The sequence below is a fragment of the Jaculus jaculus genome, chromosome X (assembly GCF_020740685.1).
Source record: "Jaculus jaculus isolate mJacJac1 chromosome X, mJacJac1.mat.Y.cur, whole genome shotgun sequence".
Taxonomy (NCBI): Eukaryota; Metazoa; Chordata; class Mammalia; order Rodentia; family Dipodidae; genus Jaculus; species Jaculus jaculus.
Genome location: NC_059125.1, coordinates 116,541,394 through 116,562,747, shown reverse-complemented (window position 1 = coordinate 116,562,747; position 21,354 = coordinate 116,541,394). Strand labels below are relative to the sequence as shown.

Here is a 21,354-nt window from a genome sequence, read left to right as displayed (position 1 = left end):
TATTTTATTTCCTCCCCAATATTGTATCCTACTCCTCACTAAGAATAGCGCTGTTATAATGATTTAGCTTCTTAAAATATTAATTTACTATATATTGAGAAAGAGAGAGAGAGAGAGAGAGAGAGAGAGAGAGAGAAAGATATGAATGGGCACACCAGGCTTCCAGCCACTGCAAACAAACTCTAGATGCATGTATCACCTTGTACCTCTGGCTTTATGTGGGTATTGGGGATTTGAACCTGGGTTCTTAAGGCTTCACAGGCAAGTGTCTTAACTGCTAAGTTATCTTTCCAGCCCAAGGATGATTTAGGTTTAAATGGAAATTTGATATTGATTTAATTGTTTTTTTAAATTTCTTTTCTATTATTATTATTTACAATGTATTTCGTATGCATACATCATGTGTTGGTAATTTTTTTTCCCTCATCTCTGCCCCCATTTCGCTGGGGACCCTCCTTAGTGGGATTGCAGGTGTTCCCTATGGATTTGTGGGTTTTGCATTGTGGGAGAAGCAGTCAGTTATTTTTTGGGGAAGGGAATGCCTCTAGGCATGATGTCTCAACCTGTGGCTCTTAGAATCTTTCCTCCCCTTTTCCACAAAATTCCCTGTGTTGTGGCAGGTGAGTTAAGTTTACTTCAGTGTTGAGCTCTTAGGAACCTCTGGATCTCTGCTTTGGTAAGTGTTCAGTATCCTCAGGGTCTACTTCAGCATGGAAGCAGCGTTCTTGCTAATCTCCCCTGAAAAAGAAGACGGATTCTCCAATGGAGAGTGACATCAGCATAGTTTACATGGGATAGGCATTGTTAATGTAGGGAGAATTTGATGTATGTAACCCCTCTTTTAGCCAAAGACTAGTGGGAGAGTGACACTGGAGAGCATAATCTTTGTCTCTTAGGATTCTGATCTGGCTCCCAATTCTAGATATGGGTTCCTTTACACTGAGCAGATCTCTCTCTTTGTCTCTCTCTCTTTTTACTCTTTTTCCCCCTTTTTATTGACAGCTTCCATACTTATCGACAATAAACTATGATAATATCTAACCTACTTTATACCCTGCCCAGATCCACTTTCCATCATATCCCCTCACTTTCTACATTTGTCTCTCTTTTATTTTGATGTTACATTTTCTTCCTATTATGAGGGTCTTGTGAAGATAGTGCTAGGCACTGCGAGGTCATGGATATCAAGGCCGATTTCTGCCTGGTTGATTGCATTGTAAGTAATCCTACCTTCTCTTTGGCTCTTACAGTCTTTCCACCACCTCTTCCTCAATGGACCCTGAGCCTCGGAAGGTATAATAGAAGTGTTTCAGTGCTGAACATTCCTCCATCACTTCTTCTCAGCACTATGTTGCCTTTTGGGTCATCCCAGTGGTCAGCACCATCTGAAAAGAGAAGCTGCTCTAACCAAAAGTGAGAGTAGCATTAATATATGGGCATGAGCATTAATTAAAGTGCTTTCAGGGCAGTTTGGTGAGCATAATGTATGCATTTAGCCAGATGAGAGCAGGCATTATACTCCTAATGCTCATGACCTCCCCACCATAGGCTTTTGATTAGGTTTTCAGTACCAGACATGTATTCCTTCCCATACAGTGGGTCTCCAGTTCAGTTAGAGAGCAGTTGGTTTCCCCCATAACAAACATGCCACTATTCTACACGTTGGCTCATTTGACCTGGCTGGCCAAACTTGAGGCTTGTAGTGTCTACTGTTTTCACCACTGATGGCTTCTGTCTTCCATAAGGCTGCATGCAGTACAGCTTCTTCTAGCTTTCTGTCAGCTTATCTACACGGGAAAAATTTTCAGCTCAGCCCCAGTTTGATTTCTTGATGACCTTGCTGCCCAGGCATGTGGAGTCTTCAGCAATAGGGTTTTATCATCTATTCCTGGTGTGAAACCAAGAGCCTTGGTAATAGTCTATAATGTTTTAAGGGTATCAGTGACCTCCTTGGCCAACAACTCACTGGAAGGTATTCCATCCCTTGCACTGAAATTTTTCTAGTAACAGCCTGTGGTTTCTGGGTGTGCCATTATTCAAAAAAGTAGGTTATCATGTGGCTTATTCATAATAAGCTGAATTTTGATTACCCCTCCCCTACACTCCTTTTACTTAATTTCTTCCCTTGACCTCACTTAGCCCATTCCACCCACAGTAATCTGTCCACCTACTTACATGTGTAGAGTGTCATCTCCTTAAGTCCACCCCTCTCCTCCCTCCCTTATAGCCCTTTTCTAGCTTACTGGCCTCTGTTACTGATTTTTTTCATCTTTTTAAAAATTAGCTATGGACATATTTTATATGTGAACAAGAAATGTTGGTACCATCCTTTCCCTCCTCCCTGCTCCTTTTCTGAAGAGGCCTTCTTCACTGGGGATGAAGGTCAACCCCATGGGGATGGTGGGTCATGTGTTATAGGAGCAGCAGTCAGTTATGGGGGAGAGGCAATGTCTTTGTGCAAAATGTCCCAACTTGTGGCTCTAACCATCTATCCATCCCTTCTTCCGCAAAATTCCCTGAGCCCTGCTGGGAGCATTTTAAGTCTACTTCAGTGATGGGCACTTAGAAGCCTTTGGATCTCTGGTTTGATAGATGTTTGGTGTTTGGTAGATGTCCTCAGAATCCTTCTGTATCACCCTTGTGCTGATATCAGATTCACTAAGAAAGCAGCACTCTTGCTCATTTCCCCAGTTCCTCTGGGGTTTCAGCTGGGGTTGGGATGGAGTTCACCGGGTCATTTATCTCCTCAGGTCCAGCTCTGCACGAGAAAAGCAGATTCTCTAATGGAGAATGAAGTCAGCACTGGTTAAATGAGATAATCATTATTACTTTAGAGAGAATTAAAAGGGTTTAGACCCTATTATAGCCCAAGGTTAGTGGGAGCTTGACAATGGAAAGCAGAATAATTATCTGGATATGATTCTGACTTGTTTCCCAGTTCCAGATATGGTGTCCTTTCCACTGAGTAGATCCGTTAGCCAATCCAAGAGCAGATGGCTACCCACCATCATTGTGTGCCACTATTGCACTTGTGTGAGCATCAGGTCAGGTTGTTTGCTTGAGTCACTTAGACTTTGAGTTGCTTGGACAGATGTTGGCCACTTTCCCCCAGTAGCTCATGTAGTGCCTTCCAGCACTAGATGGGCTAATTGTCTGCGGACTGGCTCTCCTCTGGATTCCAACCAGGTCTCTCCATGGTTCATGCTGACAGCATTTGGTGTCTTCAGCAGTAGGGTCTTACCATTGTCCTCTGGTGAATAATAAAGTGCTCTGATAGAAGTCTGTCTTGCTTGTTTTGTGAGATCTAGTAGGCCTCTCTGATCAACAGCTCATTGTGGATGTAGACCAACATCCTGGTTCAGGGAATTACAGGCCAGCACCAATGGAAAAGGAAAAAGAAAAAACCAGAGAAGAAAGAGAAACAGGAGAAACTTGAAGGCCCTTCGATTCAGGTCTGAGCAGATCTCTTAGCCAGTCAGAAAGCTATTGGTTACCCACCAAGGCTGTGTGCCACTATTACTGTGGCATGTACATCCTGTCAGAGTGTTTGCTTCTGAGTAGCTTAGACCTCTGGGCACTCAGACCATTGTTGGCCATTTTCCCCCAGCAGCTCATGTAGCGCTTTCCAGCACTAGATGGGCTGTCTGGGGACTGGCTCACTTCCTGATTACAGCCAGGTCTTTCCATGCTCTGTGTTGGTGGCATATGGTGTCTTCAGTGATAGGGCCTTAGATTTTTGCCTCTGGTGGATAATCAAGTGTTTTGACAGAAACCTATCTTGGGGACCTTGTAGGTATCTCTGATCCACAGCTCAATGTCAGTAGCAACAGATTTTTGGTACTGAGATTTATAGGCCAGAGACAGATTTTTTTTTTTTTTTAAGTTTAGGCTTCATCTTACCCTCTCCAGCCTCCCCCCTTTTTTGTTTTTTTCGAGGTAGGGTCTCACTGTAGCTCAGGCTGACCTGGAATTCCCTATGTAGTTTCAGGGTAGCCTTGAACTCATGGCGATTCTCACACCTCTGCCTCCCAAGTGCTGGAATTGGGATTAAAGGTGTGTGCCACCATGCCTGGCCTCCAGGGCTCTTCTTTTCGGGTGCTCCCCCCTTATTTGTTTTGAGGGTTATATCTTTTAGTCTATCTCCAAGTATAAAGGTTTCTATGGTACCAGTTCATTTTGGATTTAGTGTTTATTTTAATTTTATTTGAGAGAGAGATAAAGGGGAGGGGGGAGAACACCTAGGTCTTCATCACTGCAATCAAACTCCACATGCATGTGCCACCCTGTGCATCTGGATTACGTGGGTCCTTTGGCTTTGCAGCAAGTACCTTAAGCACTATGCCATCTTTCAAGCCCTAAGTGTTATTTCTTAAAATATTTCTTCATGTGTGTATGGATGGGTGGGTGTGCCAGGGATTATTTTGTTGCTGTAGACAATGTCAGGCACATGCTCCGCTTTGCATCTGGCTTTATTTGGGTACTGGGGAATCAACCCCTACATGCAAGCTTTGCAAGCAAGTACCTTTAACCACTAAGCCAAATCTCCTTAGTCCCTGACTTAGATTATTTTTGTTTTCTTTTCCACAATAAGATCTCTCTCAGGCTGACCTGAAATTCACTCTGTGGCTCTAGGCTGGCATGGAACTCATGGTCATCCTACTACCTCATTCTCAAGTGCTTGGCTCAAAGACGTGGCCCTAAATGTGACTTAGGCTTTGATTAGTTTGGAGTAATTATAAACATAGAGTTAATGCCATCTGCTAGATGTTCTTTGTTATTTTTCCAGGTAGAAACTATAGTCCAGGCTGACCTGGAATTCACTATGTAGTCTCAGGTTCATGCCTATAATCCCAACATTCTGGAGGCTAAGGTAGGAGGATTTCTGTGAGTTCGAGGCCAGCCTGTGTTATAGGGAGTTCTAGGTAGCCGTCCTGGGCTAGAATGATACCCTTCTTAAAAAGAACAAAAAAGAAAAAAACTCTCATCTTAGTTTAGATCCTAGTAGCCCTCAGTAGCTCAGAGTATGCATACTTGGCCTGGAGAGATGGCTTAGTGGTTAAGGCGTTTACCAGCAAAGCCAAAAGATCCAGGTTTGATTCCCTAGTACCCAGGTAAACCCAGATACACAAGGTGCCACATGCGTCTGAAGTTCATTTGCAGTGGCTAGAGGCCCTGGCATACCCATTCTCTCTTTCTCTTTAAATAAATAAATAAATAGACAAAATATTAAAAAAATTAAAAGCTGGACGTGGTAGTCTTTAATCCCAGCATTTGGGAAGCAGAGGTAGGAGGGTCACTGTAAGTTCGAGGCCAGCCTGAGAATACACAATGAATTCCGGGTCAGCCTGGGCTAGAGTGAGACCCTACCTTGACAAAAATAAAATAAAAGAATAAACATAGTTGAGCAGTCAGTTTAAAATAAAGGTCTTTTAAAAAAAAGAAACAAGCCGGGCGTGGTGGTACACTCCTTTAATCCCAGCACTTGGGAGGCAGAGGTAGGAGGATGGCTGTGAGTTTGAGGCCACCCTGAGTTTACATAGTGAATTCCAGGACAGCCTGGGCTACAGTGAGACCCTACCTCGAAAAACCAAAATAAATAAATACATAAATCCAAGTCTTGGGCTGAGGACGTAGTTCAGAGTAGAGTACTTTCCAAGCATAGGTGGGGCCCTAGTTTCCATCACCAGCATCCTCACAAATTAAAAAAAAAAAAAACAAAAACGAAAACTCACCCTTAGATGTGAAACGTCAGTGGTGTGTGGGAGAGCTCAGTGATGTGTTACCTCTACTGTTTGATGACTCGGATCAGGAACATGCTCAAGTCCTCTCGTAGTTGCTCTGTTCCACTGAGGCACTAGAGGGAGTGCCAGGGACGAAATCCCATTTCCAGGATCCTGTGACTGAAACAAAGTCGACAGATGTCTTCTTGTGCTTCCTACAAATAATGTATTTTCTCTTGGCTCCTTACTGAGGAAGCTTCCCGCTTGCCATTGTTGTTGTTGAAGTCATCTGAGTCATAGCTCGAGGGCCCAGGCCAAGTTTGTTTGAAAGTAAGACACCATGAATTCAAGTAGCCAAACAGAGGAATTTTTGTTCTAACACTGAAGTTGATTTTCTTGGAGTGTAAGGCATTGCTGTCAATGTTCACAGTTAATGTGTTCTTTCCTCCTGCTTCTTTCCCTATAGGTTTCCTCAGTTTTTAACATCAACCCCAAAACAACTAGCTTCACTGGCAGCTGCCAGCCTCAAACTGCTCAACTTCGACTGAACAACAGCAGGATTCAGTATCTTGACTTTGTCTTCGCTGTGGTAAGTAACAGATCTTTCTAAAGTTAGGGTCATTCTTTGAAAAAGACATATGAAAGTCTAAATAGAGTATGCATGCGTATGAGGCACAGTTATAAAATGCAGTCTACTGAACCCTGGTCATCTCTCACAGTTGGCTGTGGTCTGGACTATTGTATCAAAGATTACCAAAAGTGGCATTCTGCCATTATATAGACTATGTGGTAGGAGCAAGAATGAACTTGCATCAGAAAACTCTCTATAGGGCTGGGGATATAGCTCCATGGTGAAACTCCCCAGTACCCATGCAAAGACAGATACCCAAAGTGCTGCATGCGTCTGAAGTTTGGGTGCAGTGATAAGAGGCCTTGGCATGCACATATCTCACTCACTCTTTCTTGCTCTTGTTTTTCTTTTCTTGCTCACTCTAGCCCTTTTTTTCATTTGCCTCCTGCTTGCAAAGAAATATTTTTGTTTTTGTTTTTCTTTTTTTCTCTTTTTATTTTTTTAAATTTTTAAAATTTTTATTAATATTTTCCATGATTATAAAAATAAATCCCATGGTAATACCCCCCCCCCCCACATTGTTTTTGTTTTTCAAGGTAGGGTCTTGCTCTAGGCTAGGCTGACCTAGAATTCACTATGTAGTTTCAGTACGGCCTGAGCTCACAGTGTTCCTCCTATCTCTACCTTCCTTCCCTATGGTGGGATTAAAGGCATACACCACTATGGGTGGCTGACTTCCTTCTTTCTTTCTTTTTTGAGGTAGGGTCTTACTTTAGCCCAGGATAACCTGGATCTCATTTGTAGTCCCGTGCTGCCCTCAAACTCATAGTGATCCTTCTACCTCTGCCTCCTGAGTGCTAGGATTAAAGGCATGTGCCACCACACTCAGCCTCATTTTTCTTTATAGCTGAATAAAGCTCCACTGTTAATGTACCACATCTTCATTATCCACTCATCAGTTGATGGGGATCTAGGCTGATTCTATTTCACAGCTGTTGTGAATAGAACATCAATAAAAGTGTAGAGTGCTTAGGATATATGCCCAGGAGTTCTATAGCTGGATCATCTGATAAATCTATTTTTAGCTGTTTGACAAACCTCCATACTGATTTCCACAATGGCTGGTCTAGTTTATACTCCCACCAACAAGTGAATAAGGGTTTCTCTTTCACCATACCCTTACCAGTGTTTTTTGTCATTGGATTGCTTGATGATAGCCAATCTGACCAGAGTGAAATGGAATTTCAAAGTAGGGGGGAGAGAGAAAGAAAGAGAAAGAGAAAGGGCATGCCAGGGCCTCTAGCTACTGCAACTGAACTCCAGATGCATGCACCACTTTGTGTGTCTGGCTTTATGTGGGTACTGGGGAATTGAACTCTGGCTTTATGGGCAAGTGTCTTAACAGCTGAGTCTTCTCTCCAGCTCTAAAACATTTTTATTTACTTACACATTAAAGATCAGGGAGGGAAAGGGCATGTTGGAGTGTATAGCCACAGCAAACAAACTCCAGATGCATGTGCCACTTTGTGCATTTATGGATATTGAGGAATCAAACCCAGGTGAACAGATTTTGTAAGCCAGAGCTGTAACCACATAGCAATCTTCCCAGCCCCTACTTTCTTTAAAAACATCATTTATTTGAGAAGGGGAGAGTGAGAGCAAATGAATATGGGCACTCCAGAGCCTCCTGCCTCTGAAAACAAACTCTAGACATATGTGGTCGTATGTGGGTGCTGAAGAATTGAACTCAGGCCATCAGGGTTTGCAGGAAAGCACCCTTAACCTTGGAAACATCTCTAGCCACCTCCCCCACTTTATTTTTCTCCATTTTTTTGTGAGGTAGGGTCTTACTCTAGTCCAGGCTAATTTGGAATTCACTATTTTTAAAAATATTTTATTTTTATTTATTTATTTGACAGAGAAAGAGGGCGAGAGAGTGAAAGAATGGGTGCACCAGGGTCTCCAGCCACTGCAAACAAACTCCAGACATGTGAGCCTGGGGAATCGAACCTGGGTCTTTTGGTTTTGTAGGCAAACGCCTTATCCACTAAGCCATCCCTCCAGACCTGGAACTCACTATTTCATCTCAGGCTGGCCTCGAATTCACAGTGATGCTTTTAACTCTGCCTCCCCAGTACTGGGGCTAAGGCGTGTGCCTCCACATCCAGCCCCACTTTATTTTATTTTATTTTTTTTTTGTTTTTTTTTCGAGGTAGGGTCTCACTCTAGCCCAGGCTGACCTGGAATTCACTATGGTGTCACAGGGTGGTCTCAAACTCACGGCGATCCTCCTACCTCTGCCTCCCAAGTGCTGGGATTAAAGGCTTGTGCCACCATGCCTGGCTTCCCACTTCATTTTTGTAGCAGGATAATTTGTTTTTTTTCCCCATGTGGGGATCAAACTGTGAGTCTCATATATGCTGGGCAAGCACTGTACCGCTGAGCCACACTCTTCATCACTTATGTATTTATCTTCTCTTCCCTGGCAGATTGAAAGCACTGTGAGGGCAAGGCCAAAATCTGGTTCCTTTTGCTAGTACCCTGGGGCATTTAGACTTAACTACTCTATACTTACTATTCACTCAGAAGTTAAAGAATTAAATTGAAAAGGTAATAGCAATTAAAAATCAAGTTAAGTAGGCCAGGCATGGTGGCTCACACCTTTAATCCCAGCACTTGGGAAGCTGAGGTAGAAGGATTTCTGTGAGTTGGAGGCCAGCCCAAGGCTAATTCCAAGTCAGTCTGGGCTAAAGTGAGACCCTACCTCAAAAACAAAGCAAAACAAAAATCAATCAATAAGCTGAGTATGGTGTCCCAAGCCTTTAATCTCAGTGTTAGGGAAATTGAGGTAGGATGATCACCATATAGCCTGGGCTACATAGTTAGCTTGAGCTAGAGTGAGACCCTGCTCAAAAAGAACTGAACAAAAACAAGAATGAAAAAGGGGCTGGGGAGATGGCTCAGCAGTTAAAGGTGCTTGCTTGCAAAGCCTAATGGCCATGGTTCAATTCTCCTGCATATGCATAAGCCCAGATACGAAGTGGTACATGCATCTGGAGATTTTGCAGTGGCAGGAGGCCTGATGCATCCATTCAACCTCACACACACTCTATTTCTCATAAATAAATAAGTAAATATATTTTGGATATCTTTAAGTATTCATTTATTTATTTGAGAGAGAGAAAGAGAAAGAGAAAAGATAGATACAGAGAGAGAGAGAGAGAGAGAGAATGGGCACACCAGTGTCCCTAGCCACTGTAAATGAACTCCATACACATGTGCCACCTAGTACATCTGGCTTTACATGGGTCCTGGGTCTTTTTGCTTTGCTGGTAAGTGCCTGAATCACTAAGCCATCTCTCCAGCCCATAAATAAATACATTTTAAAGCATTTTATTTATTTATTTATTTTAGAGAAGGAGTGGGGGCAGATAGAGAGAGCGAGGGAAAGAGAATGGGTGTGCCAGGGCTTCTAGCCAGTGTAAACAAACTCCAGGTGCATGCACCACCTTGTGCATCTGGCTTACTGGGGAATTGAACGTGGGTCCTTAGGTTTTGCAGGCAAGCACCTTAATTGCTAATATATGTCAATAATGAGTACATGCTAGAGCTCATAGCGGAAAAAAGGAAAGGGTAAACTTGGAGGAGCTGAAAGGCAGAGAGCTTGGTTAAGAGGACATTGTGATCCATGCTAGGTAGTGTGGACTCCTCTTATAACAAGAGGAATAAAATAGAGGGCATGAGTCATTAGGTGTTTAAGAACACATGACTAGTATGAAATTCAGAGGGAAAGGGTTTCGGGACAGTGACAAAACTTGTAGTTTATTCAGCTGGTTCAGGTCTCATCTATGGTTTCCTCTTCTGCATAGTGGCACTACTTTGCTCCTGTTCTATAGGTATTAACTGTACCTTTTAAGACAGTTGTGATAATGTTTTTAATTTAAAGTTCTTTTTCAAACAGAAAAATGAAAACCGATTCTATCTGAAAGAAGTGAATGTCAGCATGTATTTGGATAATGGTTCTGGTAAGCAAAGCCTTTGGCCTCAGGGAGAAGAATGTGGGCTATACCAAAGGAAGAGAAGCTATAATTATTACATAATAATGTCTTATATACTGGAACAGAAGATGCTAGGTCCCTTGGCCACAAGTTAAATCTGTAATGTGCTACGGTGTTGTCTTTGCTGTATCTTATCTTTCAGAAGTATGGTGGATAATAGTTAAGGATATGACCGACTGTTAGACTATAGAAACATCTGTAGAAAGACAGAAAAACTGGCTGTGGTGGTGCGGGAGGCAGAGGCAGGAGGAGTGTAAGTCTGATACGAGCTTGGGCTGCATAGTGATTCCCAGGTCATCTGGAGCTGCACAGTGAGGCTTAGTCTCCAAAACAAATAAACAAGCAAGATATGGGAATGTAGTCATGGCAAAATTTTTTTTTTTGTAAGACTTTCAAAGATCAAAGGTGATTTTAAAGCAAAGGTCAAGGAAGCAGAGAGAACAGAGGCCTCTCATGGAGGAGGGGCTCTAGAGGTGGGGATCCCAAGAATTGCTTCCTGTGGGGAGACCCTGACCCTTAAAGTCTCATCCTTCACTGAATCCCAAGGGTTGTCTCTCTTTGTCTTTGATGCTACTAGAATAAGATGTTACTAACCTGTCTTTTTTTTTTGTAAAGTTTTTAGTGTTGCAAATAACAACCTTAGCTTCTGGGATGCCCCTCTGGGGAGTTCATATATGTGCAACAAAGAGCAGGTTGTTGCAGTGTCTGGAACATTTCGCATAAACACCTTCAATCTAAGGGTTCAACCTTTCAATGTGACAGGAGGAAAGTATTCTACAGGTAAGAGTTATGTTCTTCTCTTGGTATGGGTGGCTTTTTTAAAAAAATTCTTCGAGGTAGGGTCTCATCTCTGGCCCAGGCTAACCTATGTAGTCTCTGGGTGGCCTCTCTCAGTGATCCTCCTACCTCTGCCCCCTCCCCCCAGTGCTGGGATTGAAGGCGTGCCCCACCATGCCTGATTTGGGCAGCTTTTTCCTGGGAGTCATGCACATGGACACCAAAAGAGAGAATTGGAAAGTCACCTCTGGATTCTGATAGAAAGTTCTCACAGCCTGGAGCAAATTGTGTAACTGTCTTTGGCTCATCATTTTAGGCAAGCTAGATTTTTTTTAAAATCTGAAAACCAGATTGTTAGAGCCACAAGTTGGGACATTATGCATAGAGACATTGCTTCTTCCCCGTAAGTGATGGCTACCCTCACAATGCACGACCCACATTCCCCAACGAGGAGGGTCCCTGTGGAGGGGGAACAGGGATAAGGGTAAGGATAATACCAACATGTGCTGTTTACACACTGACTATTTCCATAACTAACAAAAAAATCTGAAAGCCACTTGCAACATTGAAGTAAGGAATAGGTGTTCCCCTGCCACCCAGGTTTGAGTTTGAAAGTATGATGGCACTTGGAACAACTTTGAGCACATTGCATCTGCCTTCATGGGGCCAGCTTCTGCTGGAAACATGTTCATACCTAAATGAAAGCAGTTGCAGAATCTCTCCTCTTATGGTTTTGCCCAAATGATGTGCAGTCCTCAAAGCATGTAAGTGTGAGTGAGACTTTTTAAAGCTCTCCTTTGGGCTTATGATGGCATTTACCAGATTTTTTTAAAAATGAAACCCCTATGAAGGGCTCATTATAATGTGTTCCTTTGAAGATGAAAGATAGTTAACATTACAAGATTAAAATGTATACAAGAAAACAAATGCATTCAATTCCTTAAGTGACTTATCTTTTTAAACCAGTTACTTAAAATTGGGGATTTGTGGATCTCAGCTTTGCTGAGCAGAGCTATTCTAAGTCATTGCCATCTTCTTAAACAATAAATTCAGTGGTTTAGAAGGAAATGTAGAAGTTGTGATTAAAGTGAATATGCTGTGAGCCATTTGGCTACGTCTGTAGTGGTGTTGAATGCCTAGTCTGCCTTGCCAAAAATAAATCAGGTTTTTACCGACCATTCTTGTGAGTAGAGAGTTTAATCACAACTTGTCAGGTGTGATGCTCTCAAAACTTAGGAGAGGTGTAGGCAGGAGGATCAGCAATTCAGGGTCATCCTCAGTTACATAGTAACTTTGAGGCCAGCCTGAGCTACGAGGCCCTGTCTCAAAAACAAACAAATCACAACCCCAAAATCAATTTTCCCTTTTGTTGATTTTGCTCATGTACTTTGTCTTGCTCTTTTGGTTGATGTATTTGGGAATTTTTGTTTCGTTTTGTTTTGTTTTTCAAGGTAGGCTCTTGCTCTATTCCAGGCTGACCTGGAATTTACTATGAAGTCTCAGGGTGGCCTCAGACTCATGGTGAGCCTCCTACTTTGGCCTCCCGAGTGCTGGGGTTAAAGGCGTGCACCACCATACCTAGCTTATTTTGATAATCTTTATGTACCACCCCTACATCATCATTACCCTAATTAGGGTTTTAAATTTGTGTTTAGAATTTAAAATCATTTGCAGTGCTGTTGTCAGCATAGACCTATTTATGTAGTCATCTATAGTAGAAATGAGCTGCTGTTGTCTACTTTGAAACTTTAGTGACAAAGAATTTTCACATTTAATACTGATACTGAATATATAACCTATTTGTGGAACTAGGTTCTTGGTTGTGGGTGCCTATAAATATAACACACAGGTAATACTTGAGTGTATCCAGGGAGGAAATAGAATTGCAGTAATGTTGAATAGTGTTGATGGGATTTTATTGCATCAGACTACTCCCTATAAATAGAAGAAATAACTCCAGAAATAACCCCTCTGGGCTGCTATTCTGGATCAGATAAGAAATGTAGTAAATGTGACCAAATTAGCAAGAAGTCTTAGTTTATTTTTAACACTTGCAGCTACTAAAATGCATATTCTAAGTCAAGGATATTGAGGGTTTTGTTTTTTGGGGGCAAGGTCCTTTAGCCTTTAAGGTCACAGTATGTGTTCAACTCTGTCATTGTAGTAAGAAAAATTTATTGGCAACATATATAAATAAGTGTTGCCATATTTCAATAAAACTTTATTTTTGACTGGGTGTGGGTGGCACATGCTTTTAATCCCAGCAGGCTGAGGTAGGATCACTGTGAGTTCCAGGCCTGCCTGGGCTATAGAGTAAGTTCCTGGTCAGCCTTGGCTAGTGTGATACCCTGCTCAAATCACACACACACACACACACAAAACCAAACTTTAGTTTTAGATATTAAAATGTTAATTTCACGCTTCACAAAATACTGTCTTCTTGCTTTGTTGATCCCACTTCAAAGGAACTCCTGAGCCCCCCACCCCCATTATTACAGCCCAGTGACATTCTCGTGTTCCCACTTTTTTCAAAGACATTTACTCTCTCACTGAGGGGTTAAACTAGTTTTGTACAAATGGACTAGATTAGGTCTGTTTACTTCTGATAAAGCAATAATCCTATCATCTTGGGAAGGACTTAGAATATAAACAAACATATATACATGTGTGTATATACATGATATAATTTGTATATTTATTTAGCACTGTAAATGAAGATATATGTTATTCACATATATTAATATCTCTGTGTATATTCACAAATGAAAGGGAAAATGCAGTCTAGTTTTTTTTTTTTCCAAGATAGTTCCAGGCTGGCCTCAAATTCATAGTGATCCTACTACCTCTGCCTCCTGAGTGTTAGAATTAAAGATGTGTGTCAGCACATCCAGATGTTATTTTAGTTTTTTTTTTAACTTTAGTAATCCATAATTTTTTATAGCTTTGTCATAAAAATATGCCTATCTTAGTTGATGTTGATTTTATAAGAGCAGTTCTGACTTTAAAATCAGCATCTTTTATTTTGGGTCATTCTTTTTTGATTATACTCATTATTTGTTACACACTTTTTCTCACCTACAGCCCAGGAGTGTTCGCTGGATGATGACAACATTCTAATACCAATTATAGTTGGTGCTGGTCTTTCAGGCTTGATTATTGTTATAGTGATTGCTTACCTAATTGGCAGAAGAAAAAGTTATGCTGGATATCAGACTCTGTAACACTAATCCACACGTGATCTCTGTTACACAACAATAAAGCAAGTACAAGTCCCAATCTGCAAAGCTGTCCAATTTATGGTACTTTAGTTGCAGTCCTGTTCTTAGACTGGGTGGTATGGTAGGTTTCAAATGTAAATAGAAAAATTCCAAAGGAAAAAAATCCCTAAACTATCAATTAGCTATGTGAGTTTGGTTTTCCCTAACCAAAAAAGTTAAAACTTACTTGCATAGGAAAAGGCATGTACAAAATTGTATGGATGATAGAGTCTATGTTACTGCCTTGAACTAGTATTTCAATATGTCACTTATATAGCCTGACTAGAAATATGCAGTTTAGAAAACAAAACAAAACAAAACAATGAAACAGTGATCTTTCTTTGCTTGTGTGAGGTTGAGTTGGGACAACATACTTGCCAGCGGATTTGTACTTGCTTCTTATGCGTTTTGAGACTTTGTTTGCAGGTAGTTTAGGTTCCTTAGCATTGCTACATATTTGACGTATGCAGGAGGGATGAGTGGGTTTGAGCAGAGCCCAGTGATACCATATTCCTATCGGTAACTTCTTTACTCATGCTATTTGAATGCATTTGTATTTAATGTGGCTGGAATGACAAAAAATATCAAAGCTTTAAATTTTAAAATGCATGTTAATCTTTAGTTTAATCTTTGAAAAAATGAATATTTCAGGCAGAAATTGCAAGATACAAGATTATTCCAACTGGCATTTCAATCTGTTTCTTTCATTTCTTTTTTTTTTTGGTGCTTTAGAGATAATTACTAAGCAGTGCCAAATGAGGGTATTAGTCCTTTGTACCCAGAAATTGGCCTCTACATGTGGCACTAAAATTAATGCAAATTTGTCTTTAACCTTCGAGTCTTCCTTGTTGGTGGTAACATATTTTGTTCTTTTCTTTTTATTTAAGAAGAAATGTCAGTATGTCCTAGAACTTAGACAAAGAAGTGCACTTACACATGGGGAAAAAAAACTTGCACTAATCCAAAGTCTTGGTCTTCCATTAAATCATTATTCATTTTCAGTTTGCATTGATTGCTACAGCATTTACTAATTTGGCTTTCACATTTAAATGGTTCTGCAATAATCAAAACTTACATTGTTATTGTTCATTATGGTAGGATCATCATTAATTCATGTACTTTGTGCTCAGATTTGTGCTCAGAGAGATGCTCCAGTCATCCATTTACTATGTACTACCTAATGTTTATTTGCAAAAGCAAAATATTTCAGCATGACAGTTAACGCATCAAGTATTCCTTGAAGCTTCTAGGAGGTCTTTATACACATGCACACACACACACATAATATATGGCTGAGAAAATATTTTTAAATAATTAATATGCATCTATATTGTGGTTATTTGAGGATGGCAGCTTATATGTCTTCCATGTTGATATTGAATGCATACGCATAATGCACACACACACACACACACACACACACACACACACATACACACACACACAGGTGATTGCATGTTAACATATGTGTCTATAACTGTTTCTTTGTATTGTAATGGAATGACAAATACTTTCTCACTATAATTTGTCTGTCAGCCTGAAGGCCTTGGTGCCTCAGCATCTTATTCCAGACTAATCCATCTCCTAGCACTAATTGAGCTGCACTGCTCAATATTTCCTAGAGATGCAATACAAGTATGAGTTTTGAAACTATTTTTCATTTAAACTGTGTTTTCGTATAAAATTGTTAATCTTATAAGAATGCATTTTTTTTGCTTCCAAGAACACAGGCTTTAATGATATTTCTAATGAATCAATACAAAGAAGCCTTTTTTAAAAAAGACTGAAACTACAAGTGAGTGGCCCTGGCTTAATGCTGTTAATGTTTCTAGAATTTTTTACATTTAGGTTATATATCTGATTCATATTAAGATACTTCCAAAAGTACTGTTTTATAGAAAAAAATGACTTCAATGAATATTTTCATATTTTACGTGGACCAGTTTTTGTACTGCTATTTAATTCATTGCCTATAGATACATAATCTTTGTACTTTTTTGTTTTGTTTTGTTGTATTGGGTTTGCGCCTTGATCATATTTGGTTTGGGTTATTTTCAAGTCTTTCCCTTTGTATAAAGAAACTGGTCCATGTAAATGCATTCCATGTTTTTTCTTCTGATGTATGGTATCTCTTTTTAGATATTTGCCTGTCTGTTGCTCAACATTGCTTCTAAAACAATAAAGATTCTTTTATTTCTTAAGGAAATTTGCTCATATTTTTTCCTACTGGTTAAAGTCAATATTTTATACCTTACACATTAGCAATTTCTATCAATATGAAAAGCTTCAGGAATGCTTAGTAGCAGAACTAAACTTTCCCCAAAAAATTCTGTCTGTGTATTACCCATATGTAGACCTCCGCTGATAAAAGGAGGCTGCCTAGAGAATAAGAATTACTTGGGAAGTCTATCTTTTCCTAGGTTCCATTCCCAAAGAATTTTACTTAGCAGATCTGTGATGCATGGTATTTCATGGGGGTGGGGGAAGGAGGGGTAGGTGCTCCCCTGAAGAATCAGATACACAGCCAATAAAGGAAGTGATCTAGAAAGTTTGAGTCTCTTTTGAACTTTTCTTAATCCCTAAACCCAAATTGATATTTAATAGATCCACAACATTGTAGCTTTGCATGGCAGCCATAATAGGTGGCAGCCAAAGAAGGATCATGAGCCATCTGTCACCCTAAAATACTTGAAGTGTAGTTTACAGTTTCCCAATCATGATAGTACAGCACACAAGAAAACGTAGCAACCCAACTGGCAACTTTCTTCTGGGTTACTGGGTTGAGCGATGTAATTGCAGTTACTTGTCACGGCTCCCAGCATGGCTATTAGCTGCCAGGTGACTGGCTAGGTTGTTGAGCTTCTGCTGTCTCCATTTTCTTCATCTAGGAGCTAGAAGTTTTAAAAATAATACTCTTTTTTTTTTGGTTTTTCGAGGTAGGGTCTCACTGTGGTCCAGGCTGACCTGGAATAAACTCTGTAGTCTCAGGGTGGCCTTGAACTCACGGCGATCCTCCTACCTCTGCCTCCCTAAAAATCATACTCTTTTTTATTCCTTTAAGTGACACTTTCCAATTCAGAGGAGATAAGTGTACATTTGAATACTTTACAAGGAATCTGGTAAGAAACCACTTTTTATGTGTCAAAAACATACTTACATTCAGTGTGCAGTGCACCATTTAAGTTTACTACAGTCCTGTAAGAGATACATTTAAAATTACAGCATTTCAGTCTGGCATGGTGGCACATGCCTTCAATCCCAGCACTTGAGAGGCAGAGGTAGGAGGATCGCTGTGAGTTCAAGACCACCCTGAGACTACATAGTGAGATCCAGGTCAGCCTGGGCTAGAGTGAAACCCTACCTTGAAAAACCAAAATACCAACCAAACAAACTATATATATATGGCATTTCACTTATGTAGGTAGATAATGTTAAGTTGTCTTCATTTCTCTCTCCCACCTATCTCCTTTTCTTCTACTTGGCTAATTTCCTCTCTCAATAATGATCATATCTTATCTTTGAAATTATGTATACATGCATAAATGAGAATAGCTTCAGGTATGTTTCAGATTCATGTGGTTCAAATACATATCCAAAAGTTATATAATAAGATGTCATATAAGATAATGATTTCTAAAGCTGTCTTTCCAAAGTGAAATCTTACTTGTTTTTAACATGAGTTTTATATCTTGGTACAAATGTATATCTCAGCATTCTTATTATTAAGCTAAAAATCACCTCAGAATAGAAAAACTGATGATTAACAGTGTTTTAATCTGTATGAAAGTTTTTCTATGCAATTTCAATGGCCATGAAATATTTTGTTGTTTTTTTCAAGGTAGGATCTCACTGTAGGCCCAGGCTGACCTGGAATTTACTATGTAGTCTCAGGGTGGCTTCAAACATATGGCGATCCTCCTACCTCTGCCTCCCGAGTGCTGGGATTAAAGGCTTGTGCCACCAGACTCAGTGATTTTTTTTTTTTTTCCCGAGGTAGGGTCTCTCTCTGGTCCAGGCTGACCTGGAATTAACTATGTAGTCTCAGGGTGGCCTTGAACTCACAGCAATCCTCCTACTTCTGCCTCCATAGTGCTGGGATTAAAGGCATGCGCCACCATGCCCGGCTCCTCAGGGAGACTTTTAAATCTTCACAAAAATTGTTATTGCTTCTGTGGCTGTGAAGTGTTTACACAGGACTGGGTGTATCTCAGTGATACTGCAGTTCCCTAGCATGTGTGAGAACCTTAGTTCAGTTCTCAGTACCACAAAAAAATTCACACATACACGTTTCTTTTTCTCAAAAACCTTTTCACTATGGTGTTAAGTGTACATTGGACCCATAGATCAGGTCAAAATGACTTATAGAATGAGCATTTCTTTTCAGAAAAAAATCCTATTGAAATTGCTATTTTATCCAGATGTAGTGCATGCCTGTACTCCCAGCGCTAGGAGTTAGAAGCAGAAAGATCAGGATTTTAAGGTCATCTTTGGTTACCATAGCAAGTTCAAGGCCCGACTGGGGTTTTTGAGACCCTGTCTCAAAAGCAACAATGACAAAAAGAAAATCTTGTATCACAATTTATTCCCATTTCATAAAGAATTTTAAAGGTTGAATTCATAAAATCAATAGTTATTATATATTAATATTTCACATCCTAATTGAGAGCATTTTAAGTAAGTGACAGCATCTGGAAAGATCTTTGTATTAGTGGAATTGCCTTTTTGATCTACTCTGGGAATATTTGTCGTACATGAAAGCCTTATTGGCAGTATTTATAAAAGTCATTTCAGTACTAGGTCAAATGCCCAATTTGGGAAAGAGAGGCCTGTTGAGTCTCTTGCCAGAATAAGAAATTAATCTACTAATGAATTTTTGAAAGTCCAAGTGATATTAAATCCAAGGCATAATTCTTTATGGTCCATGTCACCTAATAGTAATAGGCTGGGTGGTAATTTGGGAAATTGAATGGGAGGAGCTAAGTGGAGACTTTTAACACCATCTGTTCACAGGTCACATCTGCCAACCTCAACTATCTCTGTCCTTAATAGAACCAGGTTTTAAAAAGATCCTTGACTTGGCAGCCAAAGTCAATGTCAGAATGTCTATAAACTCCAGAGCTTCATCTTGTTCTGAGCTATTACCCCAGAGGGTAGCAGGCAGGCACATGTATTGATTGCAAGTGCAATCAGAATTGCCTTGCAGCCTATTCATTCTCATTTTTGACAAAATTCTAATAAGCTTAATTACCTGATTTTTTTTCAGCCCCTTCTAGATTCCCAGCTAGCAAGAAAACTAGAGCAACAAGAGGCAAGGAAATGGGGAATAGTGAGAAGTGGCACTTCAACATTTTTGTCTTCTTCTTCCTTTCCAGTGTCATAGTAGCTTTTCTTTTCCTGGTCAGAGCTTCTGGAATCGTTCTTCCCAACTCCTAGGGGACCTTGTACTAGTCCACATCTTCAGCCTGTTGTTAGCCTTGCTAAGGTGCTTTCCCTCATTTGATAGACATTTAAGTACCACAGAAATATTAGTCTCTACCAGATGTTATCTTTTCTTTATGTCCTTCTAAGTATCTTTGTATTGTCCTTTTCTTAATTTTAAGCTTGTGCAAGTTCTTGATATCCTAACTAATCATTTGCCATTCACTGACTATACAGCAATTGACTCATACTTTCTCAATACTACTATACTTCAGACTTCTCTAATATGTTACAAGATTCCCCCATGCTAATTGAAACACTTCCCTTCAAGAGCTTCAGTGACACCATTTTATACCTGATTTTCCAGCACAATTATCTGACTCTCAGGTATTGATGTTCCCAAGAGTTTTGACCCTGTTGGTTTTTCGAGGTAGGATCTTGCTGATCTGATATAGTTTCAGGGTTACAATCCTCCTATCTCTGCCCCCTGAATGCTGGTACTAAAGTTGTGTGCCACCATGCCCAGTGACTCTGATTTTACTTACTTATTTATTTATTTATTTATGAATGAGAGAGAATATGGGCATGCTAGGGCCTCTAGCCACTGCAGGTGAACTACAAATGCATGCTACCATGTGAATCTGGCTTATGTGGGTCCTGGGGAATTGAACCTACGTCTTCAAGCTTCGCAGACCCATGCCTTAAAGTGCTAAGCTAACTCTCCAGTCTGACTCTGGTTATTTTTATTGTGCAGAAATACCTCTGTCCATGGTTTTAAGTACCCCTTAGGTTCAAATAACCATTTAGTTGTGACCCCGACATCTCTGTTTAGATTATTTTTAGTATGCTGAGGAATGGGTTTCATTATGACCTTTTCATAAGTACATTGTTCTTGTTGACCCTCTTGCCTCCCCTTCTCTTCTATCAATAACTCCTCTTCTGCTCTGTCACATGTATTCTGTTATACTTCCCTCATTAAGATCTCATTTCCCTGCTCATGATCTAGTTTCATGAGTTATACCTCCACATATACACAAACTAAAATCTAGCATTCATATATGAGAGAAAACATACTAACTATATTTGTCTATCTGAGTCTGGTTTAGTTTGCTTAACATAATGATGTCCAGTTCCATCCATTTGGCTGCAAATGTCATGATTTCATATTTCTGTATGGATGAAAAAATTTCATTGTATATGTGTGCCACATTTCTTTATCCATTCACCTGTTGAGTTGATGGATATCAAAGATGGTTCCATTTCTTTGCTATTCTGAATAGTACAGCAATAAACATGGTTGTGCAAATATCTCTGTGATAGGACTTCGAGTCCTTTGGATGTGATTCATGTCCAGGAACTGAGCCACCACAAATTCAATCTAAAACTGAGGGCTGCAGAGATGGCTTAGTGGTTAAGACACTTGCCTGCAAAGCCTAAGGACCCACGTTTGATCTATCTTCAGATCCCACATGAACCAGACACAGACAGGTGATGCAAGCGCAAGGTCACACATGCATACTGGCGGCATAAGCATCTGTAGTTCAATTGCAGTG

The 21,354-nt window shown here is 40.3% G+C and overlaps 1 protein-coding gene across 3 annotated transcripts in view; it reads left to right on the top strand.

Moving 5' to 3' along the window:
* Lamp2 (lysosomal associated membrane protein 2) overlaps positions 1 to 21,354 on the top strand; it is a 67,672-nt gene that overhangs the window by 38,657 nt on the left and 7,661 nt on the right. For 2 of the 3 annotated variants that reach the window (XM_045140309.1, XM_045140311.1), the window contains exons 6-8: positions 6,187 to 6,309; positions 10,253 to 10,316; positions 10,965 to 11,129. In XM_045140309.1, coding sequence (XP_044996244.1) covers positions 6,187 to 6,309; positions 10,253 to 10,316; positions 10,965 to 11,129 — 352 coding nt within the window. Of the gene's footprint in view, positions 1 to 6,186; positions 6,310 to 10,252; positions 10,317 to 10,964; positions 11,130 to 14,207; positions 16,585 to 21,354 lie in introns of those variants that run through there. The other variant, XM_045140310.1, reaches the window with a different exon arrangement.